At 46.7% G+C, this 19223-nt stretch overlaps 1 protein-coding gene across 3 annotated transcripts in view; it reads left to right on the top strand.

The window, feature by feature from the left end:
• The window catches only part of Plpp4 (phospholipid phosphatase 4), a 128428-nt gene that overhangs the window by 46049 nt on the left and 63156 nt on the right, over window positions 1–19223 (top strand). For 2 of the 3 annotated variants that reach the window (XM_085693171.2, XM_048455119.3), the window contains exons 2-5: window positions 2248–2356; window positions 10651–10741; window positions 15090–15153; window positions 16993–17117. In XM_085693171.2, coding sequence (XP_085549297.1) covers window positions 2248–2356; window positions 10651–10741; window positions 15090–15153; window positions 16993–17117 — 389 coding nt within the window. Of the gene's footprint in view, window positions 1–2247; window positions 2357–10650; window positions 10742–15089; window positions 15154–16992; window positions 17118–19223 lie in introns of those variants that run through there. The other variant, XM_085693172.2, reaches the window with a different exon arrangement.

The raw sequence follows: 19223 nt of genomic DNA, 5'->3' as shown, positions 1-19223 counted from the left end.
TCAAGTTTCTTGGAGTCAAGAGTGCAGGCCTTTCAGGGATTCCTGGGTCAGCGCTGGAGCAGAGCGCCAGGAGAATAGTTTAAAATTCACATCCCCAGAGCCTGTCCCTACTGCTTGTCCATCTGGCTAGCAAGCCTCTAGAAGGTTCTCACCCACCTCTAGCCGTGGCTTCTGATTTAGTTACATGCTTTCCCATTGCAGGCGCATACACTGCAGCCCACAAAGGGGCAGTGCTTTACTCAGTACCATGGAGAGCAGCTTCGTGGTGGGGGTTCTGTACCTATGAGCAGTTTCCTGATGCCCACAGAGGTAATCGGCATATCTTACCTCGGAGAAAGTACACAGGGTCCATGGCGGCTTTGCAGACCAGGTTCTTGGCACACGTGGGACCCCATTCTGCAATAGACACAGTCTGGGCTCAGGTTGGTGAGGGCTTGGCTGGTTTCTATGGCAGTGATTACTATACTGACAAGTGTTTGCCAGTCGACTCTCAGCATTCCAGGTGGAGTGGTGTGGACACAGGGCCGAGCAGAGCTGTCGAAGGCGCCTCTTCTTAGAATCCCTAAGTACACAGATTCCTAGCATTGAACCCCACCCACAGTTAGAGGTGAGGGCCCAGAGAAGAGAGAAGGGAAGGAAGGGCAGAAAGACATGTAGAAACAGACAGGAATTGCTTCTTTTAGATGCACGGTCGAGATGACGGCAAAGCCGGTCTGCTGTATTACAATATACTGTGAAGCTGCTTGGAGTTGGAGCCTCCCAGTGGGTCAGCCATCCTAGGTGGCTCTCAGCTTACAGTCCTTGTGGGGGTCACTGCTAAAAATGGACATGAAAGATACCAACAGACCGTGATCATATGACACCCAAGTTTGGGATCCAAATTGAGGTTGTAAGGTCCTCAGTTTGCCTAGGACCTGGCTCTTGGGTGACTATTCTTTTTTTACTTCCTATTCTTCCTTCCTTCCTTCCTTCCTTCCTTCCTTCCTTCCTTCCTTCCTTCCTTCCTTCTTTCCTTCCTATCTTTTGCCTATGTCAGAGGGAATTCCTGGATCCAGGACTGAAACAGGGACGGCTGTGGGAAGACTAAGACTGCTAGGTACTCTAAAAGTCCCTGGAGGATCATCCTTTCCTCCTCTTCTTCTAGCTTCCACCCCACGCTCCTCATCTTGGTCCATAGTATCCCAAACTAGAAGCTTGGGCTGGATTTCAACCACGCCCACCCACCCACCCACCCACACGCCCTCCCACGCGTCCTCCTGGCCACGCTGCAGGCATCTCTTACTGGGGTAGTTGTATGTCCCGACTATCCTCTTGCCTGCATTCCTCTGCTCTTCTCCGGGTCTCGGGCATCGCATTGCCAGGGGCACCACTTTGGCGAGTCCCAGCCTATTAGCTCAGGTTCAAAATTTCTCAGGCTGGCAGTGGAAGACTGAACCTCCTGATGCTCTGGCTCCCAGCCGTTCATGCCTGAACCCATTCTGAATGAGGTTTAGGTGGAGATGGGGACTGGAGAGTCTGGGCTGAGGTTAATAGCTGAAAACGAAAAAGTACATTCTTATTGCCTGTCTCCCACACTACCACCACTTCCCTTTTTAATGATTACTTTCCATGGTCCAACTAATGAAGATGTGCTCCAGGCTCAGAGTGTGGTGACTTCCCGCGGCAGGGGCGGGTTCTCCAAGGGTGAAAAGATGAAGTTGAAAGATACCTAGAGTTAGCTCATTAGCAGGCCAACGACACCCTGTCTCCTCATCCTTTCTCTGCCCCCTCATCCTTCCTCTGCCCCCTAGTGGAGGGAGTGGCAGCAGCGTGACCTAATCTGGGCGACACCCGGGAGGGCAGGGCACTTCTTGTCCCCTGCATGGGTCAAGGGAGACAGCTGAGTCTCCATTTCAGTCTCAGACCCATTTTGTTCTCAGACGCATGTTGCCGACCTCGCCTTGACCCCGCGTGAGCCATTGTGTGGCATGTGAACTTTCAGCTCACGTTAGGAACCTAAATTCTTAGAGGCTTTGTTTCCTTACCAAGAATGAGTCCTTGCTGCCAGGGGGACAGAAGACTATGCAGTCTCAGTGTTTCTCTGTCTTTGTCCAGTTGGACTTGGCTGAGGACCATCACTCGGGGCTGTTTCTCCCCTTCCCAGAAGTCTGGAAGACTCTCCTAAGGGTATGCAGAAGTGGCTTCCCAGGGTCTGTCCAAAGCAGCTGAATGCTCGGCTTTCATGTCCTTTTTTTCATTTTGTTTCAGTTTTACAGAGTTTTTGGATCCGTTCCAGAGAGTCATCCAGCCGGAAGAGATCTGGCTCTATAAAAATCCTTTGGTGCAGTCAGACAACATCCCTACGCGCCTCATGTTTGTAAGTACCGTGATTTGGTGACCGATATGTCCACTGTTCCAACTTTGAACCAACTGGGCTTTGATCCTCACTGGTCAACCCCTGTTGAAGGCATTAATCAACTTTAAATAAAGAACAAAGCAATCCACCCAGTTAAAACTCGCTTCCAGATCAAGAGGGCCCCTGATGGCTCACTTGAGACATTGTGATTGTCTAACACTTTGGGAGGAGAGCAGCCTTCCTTACCTGACTTATGGTGAGTGTTTCCACATATTGACAATATAGTGAAAACCGACCGGAAGCTAGTGACAAGAATCCCTGCCCCTTCTCCTTTAAGAATAAGCCTGAAAGTCCATGTAGAGAGCTTTGCTAACCACAAGTCTAGTTTGGATTAGGCATTTGCTGACCACTGACAAGATGACCCTGTGGTGGGCTGAGGAGCTGCTTATTAGGCAAAGCTCTTGCCCAATGGGAGCACTGGAGATTGGATCCCCTGAACTCAAGTAAACGCTGAGTGGGTGTGGTGCTCAGCCCGTAATCCCAGCACATGGAAGGCAGAAACAAACTACCGTCAGTAAGCATGGAAGCCAGACTAGACAAATCAGTACACTCTGGGATCAAATATGAGATCCTACCTCGATATCTAAGTGAAGCGCCATTGAAGAAGACATCCCACTTCAACTAGAGACCTCTATACACGCTACACACACACATACGTGTGCCCACACACATGCCAACAGAAATACATATGTGTCCATTACACGCCCAGACACAAAGAAAAAAGATGCTGTCTGTGCCCCTCTCCTAGAACAATTGAGCAAACACCCAAGCAGCTGGTGAATATAGTGGGATTATTTTATCTTCTTCTCTTACCATGGAAACTACAGCCCTTTACCTTTTCCTCCCTGTGTGTCAGTGCCTATGGAAAGTCTGCCTCATACAGTCCCAGCCTATGCCATAGAGGAAAGGGTCTTTATTTTCCACAGCTTATAGATCAGAAGTGCCTTCCAGACAGAGGAGGGCCCTTTGCTGGAGCCACACAGCTGGTGAATAACAGTGTCAGATCCAAGTAACCAACTCTGGAGGTCCGCTGTCCACCTGGAGACTGTCCTGAATGTTCCAGAGCATCTGGAACTCCTTACTGATGCCCAGTTACTCTTGGAGCATCGCCAGCGTGCCATTCTGTAGCAAAGGAAGCCGTCGCATGCTCCCTCCACCGGAAACAATAACAAACCTTTCAGACGGGCTGCCCAGTGGCTCGACGGTGATTCCTGTTGCCACATCATTATGCCTGTGCTTCTGGGGACTGAGGTGACTATTCCAGAACAGTGACAGTACACCTGGGGCTATTCAAAAGAAATCCCTTTATTTCACAGAGGAAAGCTTCTTGAGTAACTATGGTTGGAAAGATATTCGTATCTGCAATTGAAATGCCTTCTATACTGCACGAACCTTCAGGTGTTATTACAGTTGCTTTTAATAATTACTTTTCAGCTTGGAAAATAAAATAGATTTCTGTAAATCTTAGGCAAAGTGAACTATTAAGGTCGGTTGGCAGTAGAGCATAACAAATACTCACATATTACAATAAGATCCTTCTCCAGTTCTATCCTAACTCAATAAATCCTAGATATGAAGGAACCAGTGTGTGGCTAATAACTTCACAGCACAATTAGGGGGAAACATCTGTTTATCACTCAGATCCATTCTTCCCAGGGTTTTGCATTTCATGTGCCGTAAAATGCAATTTGGAAATGAATGTTCACACAGGACAGTGAGAGAAATTTGTAGCTCTGGCCTAGATTTCTAAACAATGGACTGTTTTGAAGACTGGCTGCAGATGCCACAAACGTTCTGGCTACAGACACAAGTGGGATGAGACAGTTTGTGTATCGCCAGTGGTTTGGATGAGATGCCAAAACGTTATTCAGTACCGTGATTCTTAAGGAATCAGCATGTATTTGGCTCCATGCACTGGCTCACTCTGTAACCTTATAATTAAGCAACTTCAGCCTTTTGCTTTGTTAAGAGTGGTTGGCAATGCTCGTACATGTGGCTATGAGAGTCAGCGTGGCCCGTGAGAGCAGCAGGAGAGCAGAAGGGCCATGTGAAATACCTGCAGCCACAGGTGGAAAGTGCTGTCGTTCTATGATTAGATTCATTCACCTAGATTTTGTTAAGAATGTAACGTGAGATATTGTTTGTCAACTTTGGTTTCTGGGAAACTTTCCCAGTGTCTACAGAAGACTGTTCAGTGGAGCGTACAGTCTCCTGTATTAGTCTAATCTAGGTCAGTTTCTCTTTGTCTTGCTGTGTGTGTGTGTGTGTATAAGTGCATGCATGCACACATGCACACATGCCACGGTGTGCCTGTCACCATCAGAGACCAGCTTGTGAGAGTTTGTCCTCTCCTCCTTCTGTGTGGGTTCTAGTAATGGGACGCAGGTAGTGGAGGTTTGGCAGGCAGTGTACCTTTACTGACTTGTCCACCTTGCTGGCCTAAATTTCGTTCTTTCATTCATAAAGTCATGGATCTTTAATGTAGGTTGGAATGTTTTCTTCTGGATGTGAATTTTCTAACCTTTTAACTAAAATGTTTTTCAAGTAATTAGTGGCTCCAAGTCAGCAGTGTGCATGTGTGTGCATGCATGGATACATGTGTGTTTGTTTGTGTGTGTGTGAAAGTCTCTTGGTCAAATGTAACCAGAAAAATAATACAGTAAAGGTTTGGTGATTGAGTCGAGTGTAGTCAACGGGAGAATAAGTGGTATTAGCATCCTCAGAAAATCCCCAGCTTGCATTTTATCTACCTATGGCTCCTACAGTGCTGCTAATGGGTCTGGGAAGGTGGGACTGTTTGATGCCAGGAGCTTGTTTTCCCATGGTGATTCTGTCTTCCTGTTGACTAGAGAAACAGATCAAGGATTCTCTTTAGAAACACTGAGTCTTGACTTAGTTGATTTCTTCATCAACCCCAAGCAGTCACGATTCCTTGCTGAGTATGTGGGGTTTATCAGAGCATGATTAAACACCCACTATTACCGGTGTAGGGAATGTCAGTTGGTCATGAGTATTACTTAGTGTACCCTCTATTGATGTCATGTTGTGTATTCAGGGCATATGTTCAAGGAACATGTTGCGGGGTAGGGGAGACCATAAGGGTTGTGGAAAATGGTCAGGTATAGACCGTACCCTCAGGGATCCTGCATATATACTCTGATATAAAATAGGATCTGGAAAGTATTGTGGGAATTTGATCCATTTGGTCAATGACATTTCAGATGACTATCCCTGTGAGCATGGTTTCCTCTGAAGACATGACTGGATAAAACCGAGGAGGAGGAGGTTGCATTCTCTTTCTCTTGGGTGGTTGGAGCAAAAGCAAGCCTTGTGGTTGGTTCTTACCACCCGTGGGCAGAACACCAAGACAATGGTGGCTGGATCAGCAGCGGCATCTACTTTTTCTGTTTTCATGAGTCTGTTTTTCCGTTGCACCCCTTAATAAATTGTGGACTAGACTTTGAGGGTTCTCGCTTCAGAAAAAGTCAAAGGGGAGATTTAGGTAAACTTTTGGGGAGCATCACCATCATCATCATCATCTTCACCACCAGCTTCCTCACCACCATCCTCATTGCTATCATCTGTCCCCAGCCACACCACTCCCCCCATCACGAGCTACCACAGTGGCCACGGCTTCTTGAGGACAGCGCGTGTGCTCATCACATAACAAGCAGCATCTCAGTAATGCTTCTCAGAATTTCTGATGACACCATTTTTTTTTTATCAGCTCAGTAGTTTCAGGCTGAAAAGTAAAAAAAAAAAAAAAAAAAAAAAAAACAAAAAAAAAAACTTTACTGAGGTCCTACAACTGTTAGAAGCTAGACCAGACCCTCTCACAACACTGAGAAGCCCTTATGCTGTGATATGCCACCTTTGGACTGTGATGAGGTGGGGAGTGGGTGGAGAGGGGGTGCCAGCGTGTGACACACAGGAAATGCAGACATAAAGGCTCCAAAGTGGGAGTAAAGGGCCATGTAGGCCCACTGAGTTGGGGTTTATTGGGGAGTAACTATTGGGTGAACAGAGTCAGAGTTTATGGGGAAGTATCTGTAGGGTGAGGGGGCAGAGGAGGCAGGGATGGAGCCAGATGATGAGTGCCTTTGGTTTAATGTTGATCACCACTGTTCCTCACTACCCAGTGATGCCGTGAGCCATGCCTAGGGCTGGGTGGTAGTGATGCAGGCCTGGATATGACGTGGCTCCTATTCTAGTCGGGGCACAGACACATGCATCAGCTGGGCAGTTCAACGCTGCTAGAAAACCTCTGAAGAGCAATTTAGACTTAAATGGGAGACTGCGAAGAGAGTTCTGAGACTTTCCCCTTGTCTTTCAAGGAAACACCCAACTCATCTTCTTTGTCTCTTCTGGTTACGGCCGGAGCTCGCTTGATTTCCTCTCCCAGAATCTTCCTGTCACTGTGATGACTTGCTAGGAGGATTTCCTATTCTGGGAAGCTTTTAAGGAAGATGGGAGCTACTCAGTGCGGAGAGAGGACGGAAGGGGAAGAGACACACTTTTCTGGTGACAGACAGCTTAATTTGCAGTCTCTTTTTAAGTCTTTGACGGCCCTTCCCTTGGTGACAGGCTGCCCTTGTTTACCCAAAGTGGGGCCTTTGCTGGGCATCTGTGTACGTTGGCGTTGTCTTTAAAATCGCTTCGCTGCCCACTTTTATGCAAGATGCCAGAGCTGTAGGCGCTTTGACCCTGTGTTGTGACATACATGAGCCTTGACGGCCTCCTCCCCAGCTAGAATCCTGACATTGGAATGTTGTGGACTTAACTCCCTTGTTATTAATCCTTCCTGCCCTGGTCACAGCCTCCCTCTGCAGATGGGCTGCTCCAAGCCTTGCCTTTCCTGGACACATCTGGGAGAGCATCGCGCTTGGCAGCGGTGCTGAGGCAGACCCTATTTCTAGATGGAGTAGAATCTGGACACTGGGGGCATTTCCTGTGTGGGATTCTCTGGTGGGTATACAACGGGGAAACCCACTTGGAGACAGGGGTCATATACTACTTGGGCAAGATGCCAGGGATCTTCTGTGCTTTATTGTTTCCAACCCTCTCCCTTTACCCAGTATCCTCTACTCAGGTCAGTTGAGTTAATGTGGAGCCCACTTTCATCCCATGGGAGGTCCTGGTACCCTGGGGTGTACTCTGAATACATGCTACATTTATTTGGGGGTATGATGAGACACCAGGTAACAAACGGGGGAGGGGATGGTAAATCTAGATGTATCTCTGTTCTGTGTAGGCTCTCTGCTCCCTCCAAGCTTGCATCTTAAACAACAAGCAGGAAAGGAGTGATTTGTGGCTTTCCAAACCACAGAGCCCCCAGTGATATACTTCTTCCAGCACACCTGCTAAGCCTTCCCAGATAATGCCACCAACTGGGGACAAATACTCAAATGCATGAAACGATGGAGGACACTGGTCCTCAACCTGTGGGTCGCGGCCATTGGAAATCACATAGTTCTGAAGGGCTTAGGAACCCCCAACCATGAATTTATTTCACTCTTGCTTCATAAGTGTAATTTTGCTACTGAGTGGTGCTTCGGTTCCTAAGATCATCAAAAATAGGTGTTTTCCAGTGGCTGTGGCCCACAGGTTGAGAACTGCTGATGCAGGGCTTTTCATCCAAACTACCATGCATGGCCAGGACAAAGGCATGGGACTGGTGCCCCTCCTGTTACTAGGACACAGGAGAGATCATACCCTGTAGCTGGCCACAGATACTTCTGTTTGGAGATGGAGCTGGGTGCTCTGTCAGGTTGCAGCGCTTTCCTGGAACTCTTAAAGTGGGGGAACTGAGCTGCCCCCTGGGCCCACCCTGTGCTTAGTACTGGCTCAGTAAGCAGGTCATAAAAATGATCCCAAACAGCTCCGACTTAGGAAAGCTGCAGAGTAGGTACAGTGAAGGCTGGTTTGGGCAGAGGCAGAGGGGAGGGAAACCTAATTAAAAGCAAGAAATCTGTGGCAGGGAATGATGCTACAGAAAGGTCTCTGCCATGGGTCCCTGTGACTCCCTAGCTCTCATCCCTGGCAGCGAGCCTGCGTGTTTCTTACCTGATGCTGTATTTCCTATTTGGACCAAAACATCCTACTCTAAAATCCCTTTTACCAGCCTTCAGGGCCTCATGGGAAAGACTTTTCTGCTCGTATTTTATTTGGAGTTTTATTTCTGTTTACACACTTGGGAGCATGCTGGCTAGGGTTGCCTCTCAACACTTTTTTCTTTTCTGTGTTACTCTATTAAGTCTTCCTTACAGGCCACTATTTGATGAGTTTCTCTCTCCTCTTTGGTAGCTTGTGGCATGAACTATACTTAGGGCTTTAAGAGATGGGAAATAATTAGGCTGCTGAGCTTGATGTTTGCATTTGGAGTCAAAAAGGATCCCTGAGCCTTGGCTGTGGTCTTGGCTGTTAGAAGGTGATACTTCAGATGCTGGTTTTCAGGGTCTGAATGTGAAGATGTGTTTCTCAAGCGATAGCATCAGGAGCCTTAACTGATGTCTTGGCTGTTTGAAGGTGATACTCTGGACGTCAGTTTCAGGATCTGAATGTGAAGTTGTGTTTCTCAATGCAACAGCATCAGGAGTGTTTGAGATACTTATTTAAAAAAAATATGATCCTCAGTCCCCAGACGGGCCGTATAAGTGTGTCACCATTTCAGCAAGCCCTGGGTTATTCAAGTATGAGCAGTTGACTTCCAGGTTCTTTCAGCTAAATTTCAAATAGCCTATGTCATCCAGAGCCATTAACTACTAAGGGTACAACCCCAAATCAGTTATTACCTCTCGTGGTCACAAAGACATGTCAACAAATAAGAAGGAAGGCTTTTTGGTGTCTCATAAGTCATCTCTGAAGGTAGAAACCAAACAGGAGCGCCAGAAATAGTTAATTGAAATGGGAAGAAGCTATTTTGAAAGGTCATGTGCATGAATTCCATCCATGATTTTGTCTTATGAGGAAGCTGTTCTGTGAAAGGTAATGTCTCTTCTGAGAATTTTAAATAATTTCTAAGTGGGAACATAAGGGATCCATAGTTACCACCCCTTCCTATCACTTTCTGATTGATGCAGTGTTAGGTCCATCCAGACACTGTTGTCCTGAGATGTTATACATGAAGAGTTAAGCAAATACTTTTCCTCCTGGTGGCACCAGTAACTAAAGAAACTCCTTACTGGAGGCAGAAAACTTGCTTTAGAAGATCAGCCTGCTAAGCCTCCAGGATTTTCTCTAAACCCAAGAAATTGTCTCAGAGCCATCATGAGCCTTAAATACTTCTAATATAGGGACGATCTCATAGGGTGCTTTATGATGAGCCTGTTTGGCATGGATCCCACCATCTTCATTCCAATGTGTATTTGGGTAGATGTACTTTAGTTACTCTCCTTGTTGCTGTAGTCAAAGACCTGGCGAGAAGCAACTGAAGAGAGCATTGATTTATTTTGGCTTACAGTTTGAGAGGATACAGTCCATGATGGTGGGGAAGTCACCTCAGTAGAAGTAGGAGATGGCTGGTCATGTTGTATCTGAGTCAGGAAGTGGGGGGATGAGTGCTGGGGATGCAGTCTCTTTCTCTTTGCCCTTCTGTCTGGGACCCTACCCACGAAATAGTACTGCTCACAGATAGGCTGTATCTTGCTACATGAACTAACCCAATCTAGAAACTCCTTTACAAACATATCCGGAGGTTTGACTTCCAGGTAATTTTCTATCTTGTGAAGTTGGGAGGAAGAATTTGCATGAAAGGACTCCCTTCTAACCTAAAAGAAAAAAAATGGATATTCAACAGAAGAGCTTCAAAAGGGAACGAGTTGATTGACTCTCATTAAGAAGGTTTACCCTCTCATGTTTCTAAGGAGGTGAAACCAGAGCCAGTCATACCACCTACACACACACACACACACACACACACACACACACACACACACTCTCTCACGCGTGCGGGGGTGTTTCCAGGGTTTATTGGTGCCAATGAACTATCATAATTATACACTATTCTTTACTCTTTAAAAAGCTCCCACTTTAAATGTGGCTCCTAGCAATTACAAATCAATTAGAACCTGCAATCAGACCTCCAGTCTTCCAAGCCTGTGTTTTCGCTCGGTAGAGACAAATTGCCCTGCTTTGTTTGAGGTCAGTTCAGTAAGGTCATTTGACTAGCGAGTTGAAGTTAACTGAGACTAATTATGAATTGCCACATCTGAAGCAAATCAGAGTCCTCACGAGGGCTTATTTGTTGTTTCTTCCAGGCAATTTCTTTCCTCACACCCTTGGCTGTTATTTGTGTGGTGAAAATTATCCGGCGGACAGACAAGACTGAAATTAAGGAAGCCTTCTTAGGTAGAGTATTCACAGTTCTTGCTTTAGGGGCTGGGAATGATCTTAATTAGATAATCAAATCTGAAAAAAAAAACTCATTTACACCCAACTGATTTTTTTCCTTTGGTCAAAATTAAACTTTGGAAAAATAAGACAACATAAGCTTAAAAGGTGTTGAGTCCATGTGAAGTAAAGGGCACTCACAAGGAGAGATTCTCAGAAGGTGCCCAGTGTACCTGTGTGTGCATGGACCATCCACGCATGTACATGCACACACATACAGAGAGAGAGAGAGAGAGAGAGAGAGAGATAGAGAGAGAGACCAGTAAAAGTAAATCCTCCTACTGGGATGTTTTAGCAACCAAGGTAATATAACCTGTGTCTAAACCTCTAGCTTTTTAATCTTCTGGAAAACTAAATTGGATATGTATATACTTTAAATAAGTTATCTAGATTTTTATGAGTTTAGTATATTCTGCGCACTTACCATCCTCTGGGGTGGTAAGACTGGAAACCGAGGTTCCTCTCTAAGGGACATGTTTGTTAATTACTGGGCTTATAGAGATGAAAGCGTGCATGACACTCCTCTCTTTCTCAGAGAGGGAACGTGAATGAGGCAGAGTGTGTGTCTCAAGGACGAAGAATAGAGACCATTTTTACATAACCAAGCTTTAGTTAAGTCTGTCTGGTTGAAAAAAATAATGTTAAGTTTCCCTTTCAAATTAGCTCAAGTAAATAATGGGTTTAAAGACAGAGCTAAAATAAGTAATTTTATCAACTCTAAGAGAAGGAGGAGATAGCACAGCAGTGCCCCCTGGGAATGCAGCAGGAAGAGAGCTAGGATGTCAAGCGCTCATGACTAACTCTGCCTGAAACATGCCCTTCCTCACCTCCCTCCATTTCCTGTCACCTCTGCTGCTGGGACTTGGTTCCTTCTGCCCCAGATCTTTGCTTCCTGTGAGGCCTGGGCTCACAGGTGCTGCTTTCTCCCTCCACATCGGACTGCTCTACCCTGGTGGCCACCACTACGTTCATGGTTTCTTGGTCCCAGTCTCCCAGATGGAGACTTTGACTCAGTTGTTTCTCCAGGCTAAAAGCAAAGTAATCTTGACTCTGGCCAGCTTGTCGTTACACGCTCACTCTGTCAGGTCAGGCATGTGCCCTGGGCTGCTAACCTGTAGACTTGAGAGTTTGGTCACATGACTGTGGTCTCTTTGGACAGAAAGTTTTAAACATTTTCATGGCGTGGGGCATGGGCACCTTACCAATACCTGGCTCTAGTGGCAGGGAAGTATTTGGATGGTTATTACTGTGGTCCTGAGAGCATCCTCTTGGGCACCCTCTCTGTTGGTTTGGGAACCCCTTACCTCACTTTATATTGTAGTTGATCCCTTACTTAGAGTCCCAAGATAAATGACAGTGGGTAAGAACGGCTGTTATAGTTGTGGCTATAATTTACTGCTGGCTATGGAACTCGGTTCCTGTGACGTCTCTGAGCAGCCCTGGCTACCTCCTCTAGACATTTTCAGTCCTGGCTAAATCTCCCTTAGGGTGACACTTCAAAACTGAGCCCCATACTCTGCCTCCTATGCGGTAACTAAAAAGGAATTATTGACTGTTCTGTTTGCCGAAATCAATGAGTTCCTGTCCAGAAAGTGACGGAAAGCCAGCAGTGTGCACAGAGGTTGCAAACAACCCACATTTTAAGGAAAATTTGGAGGCAGGAGGGCGACCTTAAACATCGATGTCAGAAAACGAGGTGGTTTCTAATCAAGCCTGGAATTCAGAACTCTCTCAGGGACGGGAGCACCGTTGTCATGTCATCCTGTATTGAGGGTATTTAGAAGATTTTTAACCCAGGCACTTACACCCGAGCCCCAAGAGTTCCCCTCTGCTACATACAGACAAGAATGGCAGTGTTTTTGCTGTACAGCATCTAGCTTGTAGGTATTCAGGCTACAGACTAGCCAGGAACTCTGGTATGGAAAGATTGGAGTACTGGACTGCCTAAAACTACATAAATGATAGCAGCAAAAGCTCTCAACTCCACTGGCAAGCCCTCAATGCCTTCAAAACCAGCCCCTAGCGAGCCAACTCGTAGGAAATGCCACTTTGAATTTCTTCATCAGCCAGTCTTGTTTGTGTTTCTGATCCACCAGTCAAAATGGTGCTCCCAGATGCTGTAAAAACACCGCATGAGTTAGACCTGTGGGGCTCTTGTTGTCAGCAAGAGCTCTTTCTGGGGCCATGCATTCTCCTGCCTTCCCAGCCACCAAGCATCTGATCAGAGCCCTGCCTTCAATCTAGAGAATGAGGACTATTGGGATAGATACCTCACAAAGGTCCCTGCATCAGTACCCTGTCATTTGGATGCCCTCTCCTCAGTACCCTGTCAAACCACATCATTCAGATAAAAATCAGTCCATGTACTTCCGGGATGCTGAAGCAACTCGCGCTCTCCCGAATGTCGTCCCTCCAGCTTCCCATCCGTCTCCGTCTCTTTCAGGCGTGTGAATCATTCAGCGCGTCTGCTGGCGTTTTCCAGCTCACTTACTTCAAACCTTTGCAGAGACTGTACAAGCCCACTCAGCCTCGAGTGTGGGGTATGTTGGGCTCTGGAGCAGTGGAGCTGTATATGAATTCACTGAGAGTTATGCGGGACAGTGAAAGATCAGCCAGTAATGCTTGCTTGCAGATGGCTGACCCTCACTGAGGCCGTACTCCTAGGATGAGAAAGAGCAGAAATCCCCTAGAAAGCACAGCAGGGCCAACACTAACGGGAAAGTTCACCACTGTCATTTCTGTGCTGTCTCACAGTTGTATGTGGTCAGGACTCTCTGGGAGAACTCAGCCAAGTCAGTGTAGGGGATTTTCTCTCTTCTACAAAAGAGGCCTCTCACTTCTGCCCTGAGCTTGTGGAAGAGAGGGGAGCTGGCCTTCCTGGCAGGAAAGATCTGTTTGTAGAGACTGTAGTCACTTGATCTTCACACATGCTCCAGACTTAGAGCCAGGCTTGCCAGGCTCGCACATGTGACATGTGACATTCTGATGGCAGTACTGTGGTACTGACTCATGCTCGGCTCTCCAACAGGGACCTGTGCCTTTCCCCCACTCCATTCATACACAGCCAGGAATGCTCCATCTCCACTCAGGTGTTTAGTTTTTCCTTTTCATCTCAACACATCTGGCTAAAAGCACGTGTGCTGGTGGCTGTGATGGCTAGGGCACAGCACCTTCTGCTTGTAGACTGACTCCTCTGTCTCCTTTGATGAGAATGGATCACTCAGAACAAGGCCTTCCTGAAAAATACCCCTCCGCTACACCCATCTTACATAAGTCTCTGCTGGTATCAAGGAGCTGATATTTGCCAAAGAGAAACGGTAGCTCATGTGTTTTTATTACTCAATAAAGCAGAAGAGGGCCTCCCTCAGTTTCTGTTGCTTTTGTAAGACATCTGGCCTTCATCACACTGACCGTGACGGCTCTGCCTCTTAAGTCCTCTTAACAAACTGTAGGGGAGAAGGTCAAGGTTTTTATAGGAAGGGATATTGATTCATGTTGCTGCCCCTTGTGTTTAGTCTGCCCCTCATCTTAGCAGGTTTCCAGGCTGCTTGGAGAAGGTCCCTGGGGTGTATATTTTAAAATAATGTATTCTCGGAGTTCTTGCTGGTTTAGATGGCAAAAGTTACCTCCTGGACTCTCTGCCCTCTTGGGAACAGTGATGGACAGCTGTGGGTAGGTGACGGGTCAGGAATGACAGAGGCCTGGCGAGGCTGTCCTGCTCGTCAGAAGGATTCTGGCAGCGGCTCTGATTCGAATTATGTCTGAGGAAATTGCCAGGAGGAAATAAAAAAAAAGTTATGTGTCTCGCTACTAGTAAAAGAAACTCTACACGCCGTTGTATTAAATCTGTTTGTATCAGGCTAGAAAGTGATGGTTTGTTTGGGAGGCTGAAAATTCTGGTCAAGAAGGAAAGATTTCGTATTATAGGAATGTGTCATTTTATGGGACAACCTCCATAGTCCTTCCCCAGTTATATTTTGCCCTAACAACAAAGCTTCACTATGTTTCTAAAGTTATTATTTAACAACTCTGTGGTCATAAACTAAGTGTAATTGTAGGTGATGACAACAATAATAATAATGAGAGTGATGGCCGATGGTCATAGTGATAGTGGTGGTCACAGTGGTGATGGGTGACAATAGTAGTGGTGATGCTGATGATGGTGATGGTAGTGATGATGATGCTATGTTGATGATAGTGGTGCTAATGATGGTGATGATGGCGGTGGTGATTATAGCGATGATGACTTTTTTCTTTAAATGCGAGATCTAACTTTTTTTCTCTCTGTGTTGGTTTTGTTTTGTAGCGGTGTCCTTGGCTCTTGCTTTGAATGGAGTCTGCACAAACACTATTAAATTAATAGTGGGAAGGTAAGTTCCAAGAAGAAACAAATGATGACTTATACTACCAAGTTCGTCTGCATGGGATCCATGACACTGGGTAGAACAGATTCCAGGGTGTCTGATTTTCCCTTAAATTATTGCCCTCCTGGGATTTCTGACCTTCAGTACAGCTTTTCTTTCCTTTGAATTATGAGCTCACTCTTTTAGGGAGGAGTTCACTAGCATGAGAGTGTCCACTGGCTGGCTGACCACACTTTCTTCTGGCCGAAGCCTGCGATTGGCATTTCCAGAGCCATCCATTGCTTTCCCAGCACCAGGCCAGGCTTCTGCACTTGTCAGTTTTGGCCTTTAGCAAATTAATAAGATCACTTCTATTTTGCAGTTTCCTTTGGGGCGAGATGTATGGGCTGGCATTTCAGATCTGCCTTCCCGCCACCCTTCTCTTACTGCTCCTGAGAAATGATGTCTAGCTTCCATTCCCTCTCCCTTCTCTCTGGCTGCCCTGGTAGAGAGTCAGTCTCTGGGGAGATGAGAAGCCCGAAGGCCTCTCAATACTACAGCGTCTAGCTCCTGGCCTTAAACAAACGAGATTCCATTACAACCTCAGCAGCAGGGTGCTAGGCTAGGCATCAAGGAGTGGAAGGTGGGCAAACCTAGGTTAATAAAAGACCCTATACTGGAATGCCCTTCTGGATCCCTCCATGCTTAGCATGTACTTGGGGTCCAGATAAGGTGCTGATTCTAGGGGCTTACCCCCTGGGGTTCTGGTTAAGTAGGTGGACAACCATTGCCTTGGAGAAACACTGGCTGGGTCCGAGAAATACAACACCAAAGTGGGTCTGATAGATTCCAGAGCTAGGAGGTTCAGCGCATGTATCTGTCTGTGACAGGAGTGACCCAGTGTGCACGGTAAAAGGGAAGTGTGCTTACAGCTTTAGCAGGCCTCACCCGTGTTATCCATACAGTGATATTGGCTGACTTACTACAGAGTAGTGGGCTAGCACACCTCCACACTGGAATCCTTACTTGAGTAGGGCATTCAAACATGTGGTCAAATGTTAGGCACAGGATTCAATTCTGCAGCTTGTGTTTGCCACGAGTGACCTTGGCAGGAGTGTTATCTCCTTCAGACCCCTGACCCTGCCTCAAGGATTGGCATAGGCGTTATATGACTTGGTGAACGTGCAGTGCCTGGCCCTGCACCTACACTCAAGAATAAGTTAATATTAGCTGTGGTTGCCCTTGAATGGTTTGGCTTCAGGGCCAGAGCCACCCTTCTTTCCTCCAGAGATCTCTGTCCCACTTCCGGTTTAGGCCAGAGACACCAGCCTAGGTTACTGAACTCCTCATACTGTGTAGCTGAGTCGCCAAGTTTCCCAGCCAGGCTGAGGGCCACAGATTGAGGCAACTGGCCACCAGAACTTGGCATGTAGGGGTGTCATGTCCTGGACTCTCAGAAACGGGGAGGGGGCAGGGTCTAGCTTGGTGGAACAATAGATCAAGATAGGACGTTCTTTCCACCTTGCTGACACCATGCTTAGGTACCTCAGGAAGTCCCACGACTTAATGCTCAAGACCTCAGCTTTGATGGGGTACTGATTTCCCTTTATAGACATAGAAATGAGAGTGGGGAAGGCTGAAACCTCCCTCTGGCCGCAAAGCTAGCTCCAGTTCCAATCATTCTGACCCCAAAGCCTGAGAATGCCCCAGTAACTGTATTCCCAGGATTCTGGGGAAACTCCCCTTGTTGATGACAGAGAGGCCTTGCAGAGGGGCGGGGGCTGTTTGGGGACGGGGAGGGATCAGTTTGGGGTTTGTTGTGATGGCAGCGCTGTATATTGAAAATGTCCATGGTGTCTTTTGTAGACCTCGCCCCGATTTCTTTTACCGCTGCTTTCCAGATGGGGTGATGAACTCAGAGATGCACTGCACGGGGGACCCTGACCTGGTGTCCGAGGGCCGCAAAAGCTTCCCCAGCATCCACTCCTCCTGTAAGTCCAAGGCACGGGTGCTTTTGTTCTCCTGCTCAGTTTTTGGGGGGTGTTTAAATGAAGAGAATGGTTTTGGCACCTGAATGTCAGCACCGTGCAGTTTTCTTCACGGTGGGGTGGATGGCTGAGAAAAATAACATTCCAGGGGCGGTCATGGGAGCTGGTGGTCAAGCCTTTGGGCTTTACCTAGTGTTGCATACGTTGCTTCTGTGAGCTTGGAAGAATGTGGCACGTGACATTTCACCCTTGGATGGTTTGACAGTGCAAAGGGAACTTGCCCAGCTCCTTGACACTTCTGTTCAATTCGGCATTGTGTCTAGTATTTTTTCAAATGAATGTATTGTGTATGTGTGTGAACAAATATATAACATGTATGCATATACATACACACGTGCCTATGAAAATGTGTATGCTCACATGCACCTCAATATATAGTTTCACTGTAGGCACTGGAGCCTGGATCAGCCTGACACACAGACTAGTCTGAACCAGCAGCAGCATGGCAGGGCAGGAAAGCCACAGATCTCTGAATTCTGACACACCCTTGCTCTGCCAGGTCTTAGCAATTTAAAGTCACCTTTCTGAGCCTCGGGTCCCACTGGGTTTAATGGAGATCAGAATCCCTCCGTTCTCAGTAGGAGTGAGGGTTAAAGTCAGAGATGATGCTTACGAACATTTCTGGAGCAGCTCCCAAAGCAGAAGGTGGAGGTCCACTGTTTTATTTGGTCCCCCGAGTATAAGGCATTTGGAGGCTGGGTTTATCACCGTCACTCTCCCGGTTGTCATTTATGACCAGGGCTGGTGTTTCCAGTCACCAAGTGGTGTTTATCGAATGCTCAGGCACCAAGCATTGGTGCTGGGAATCCAAAGCCAGATAAGACCAAATCTAGCCCTGGAAGTCCACAGGTGTAGCAGGCTGTCTGTGATGTTGTGGATGTTGGGCTATTGGAGACAGACTAAGGCTGCAGGTGACTGCCTGGAATGGGAAAGGCTCCTGTCAGACTGTGAAGTCCTTGGTTCGCCGCGGGTCTAACCATTATTTACTTTTGGCAAGCTTCTTATCTTAATGGGATTTTCCCCAAATCCTGTGCTAAAGGTACACCGTACCAGTTAGTGGCTGAATTGAGAAGCATCGGAAGGCCTCTCTGTTTGGACATTTTCCCCAGAGAGACTGTAAACTAGGGTCTGTCATTGAGCTATGGGAGTGACAGACACTCTATGGGATCATTGCCAGCCCTGTTGCAGCACTGCAACCTTCCAGGTTAGGGCTGGTCTCTTCTTAGACACAAAACAATGAGGCTCAGACAGGGTCACCGCTCATCTGAGGAAGGCGGCCTCAGGCATGGTGGTGTTTTCAGCCTTTGGAAGATTTCCTGCAATGCAATGTTCATATGCTGTGTTAGTTAATGCCTCCTTTCCTTCTCCACAGCTAAGAAGATTATGTTAAGTTGAATACCGTCCCTCTTCCTCTAAGTAAACCCAGGGTTAGTCCTAAAACTTATAAACATGACTTTTTTTTAAAGGGTTGTAGTTAATAATACTGTAATAAGTATTAGAAATTTGCCAAGGGACTTACTTCAGGAGTTCTCAACATACACACACACACACACACACACACACACACACACACACACACACCGACTACATAAGAAAATGGATGTGTTAAATAACTGGACTACTCTGACCATTCTCCATGCATGCTTTTTGCTTTAAAGAAACCTTAGTCTTTAATTATCAAAGGAAGTAAAAACCCACAAGTTAAGGATATTTAGGTAAACTCTTGGATTTAGGATATCCCCCAAACCAATGATAGATGTTCTTTTTTTAAAAAAGAATTTATTTAACTTTATTTTTATATACATTGGTCTGAATGTATCACATCTTCTGAAACTGGAGTTACAGATAGTTGTGAGCTGCCATGTGGGTGCTGGGAATAGAACCTGGGTCCTCGGGAAGAGCAGCCAGTGCTCCTAACCCCTGAGCCATCTCTCCCGCCCCAGTAGATGTTCTTATGGGAGACAGGCAGAGGATGTTGAAGTAGATGTGGGGAGAAGACTAAGTGAAGACACCGCAGGATGCAGTGATGCAGCAGAGACAGGGAACACC

This window comes from Myodes glareolus, chromosome 7 (assembly GCF_982192425.1).
Source record: "Myodes glareolus chromosome 7, mMyoGla1.1, whole genome shotgun sequence".
NCBI lineage: Eukaryota > Metazoa > Chordata > Mammalia > Rodentia > Cricetidae > Myodes > Myodes glareolus.
The sequence above is the reverse complement of the archived record's forward strand: the minus strand, read 5'-3'. Positions and strand labels throughout refer to the sequence as shown.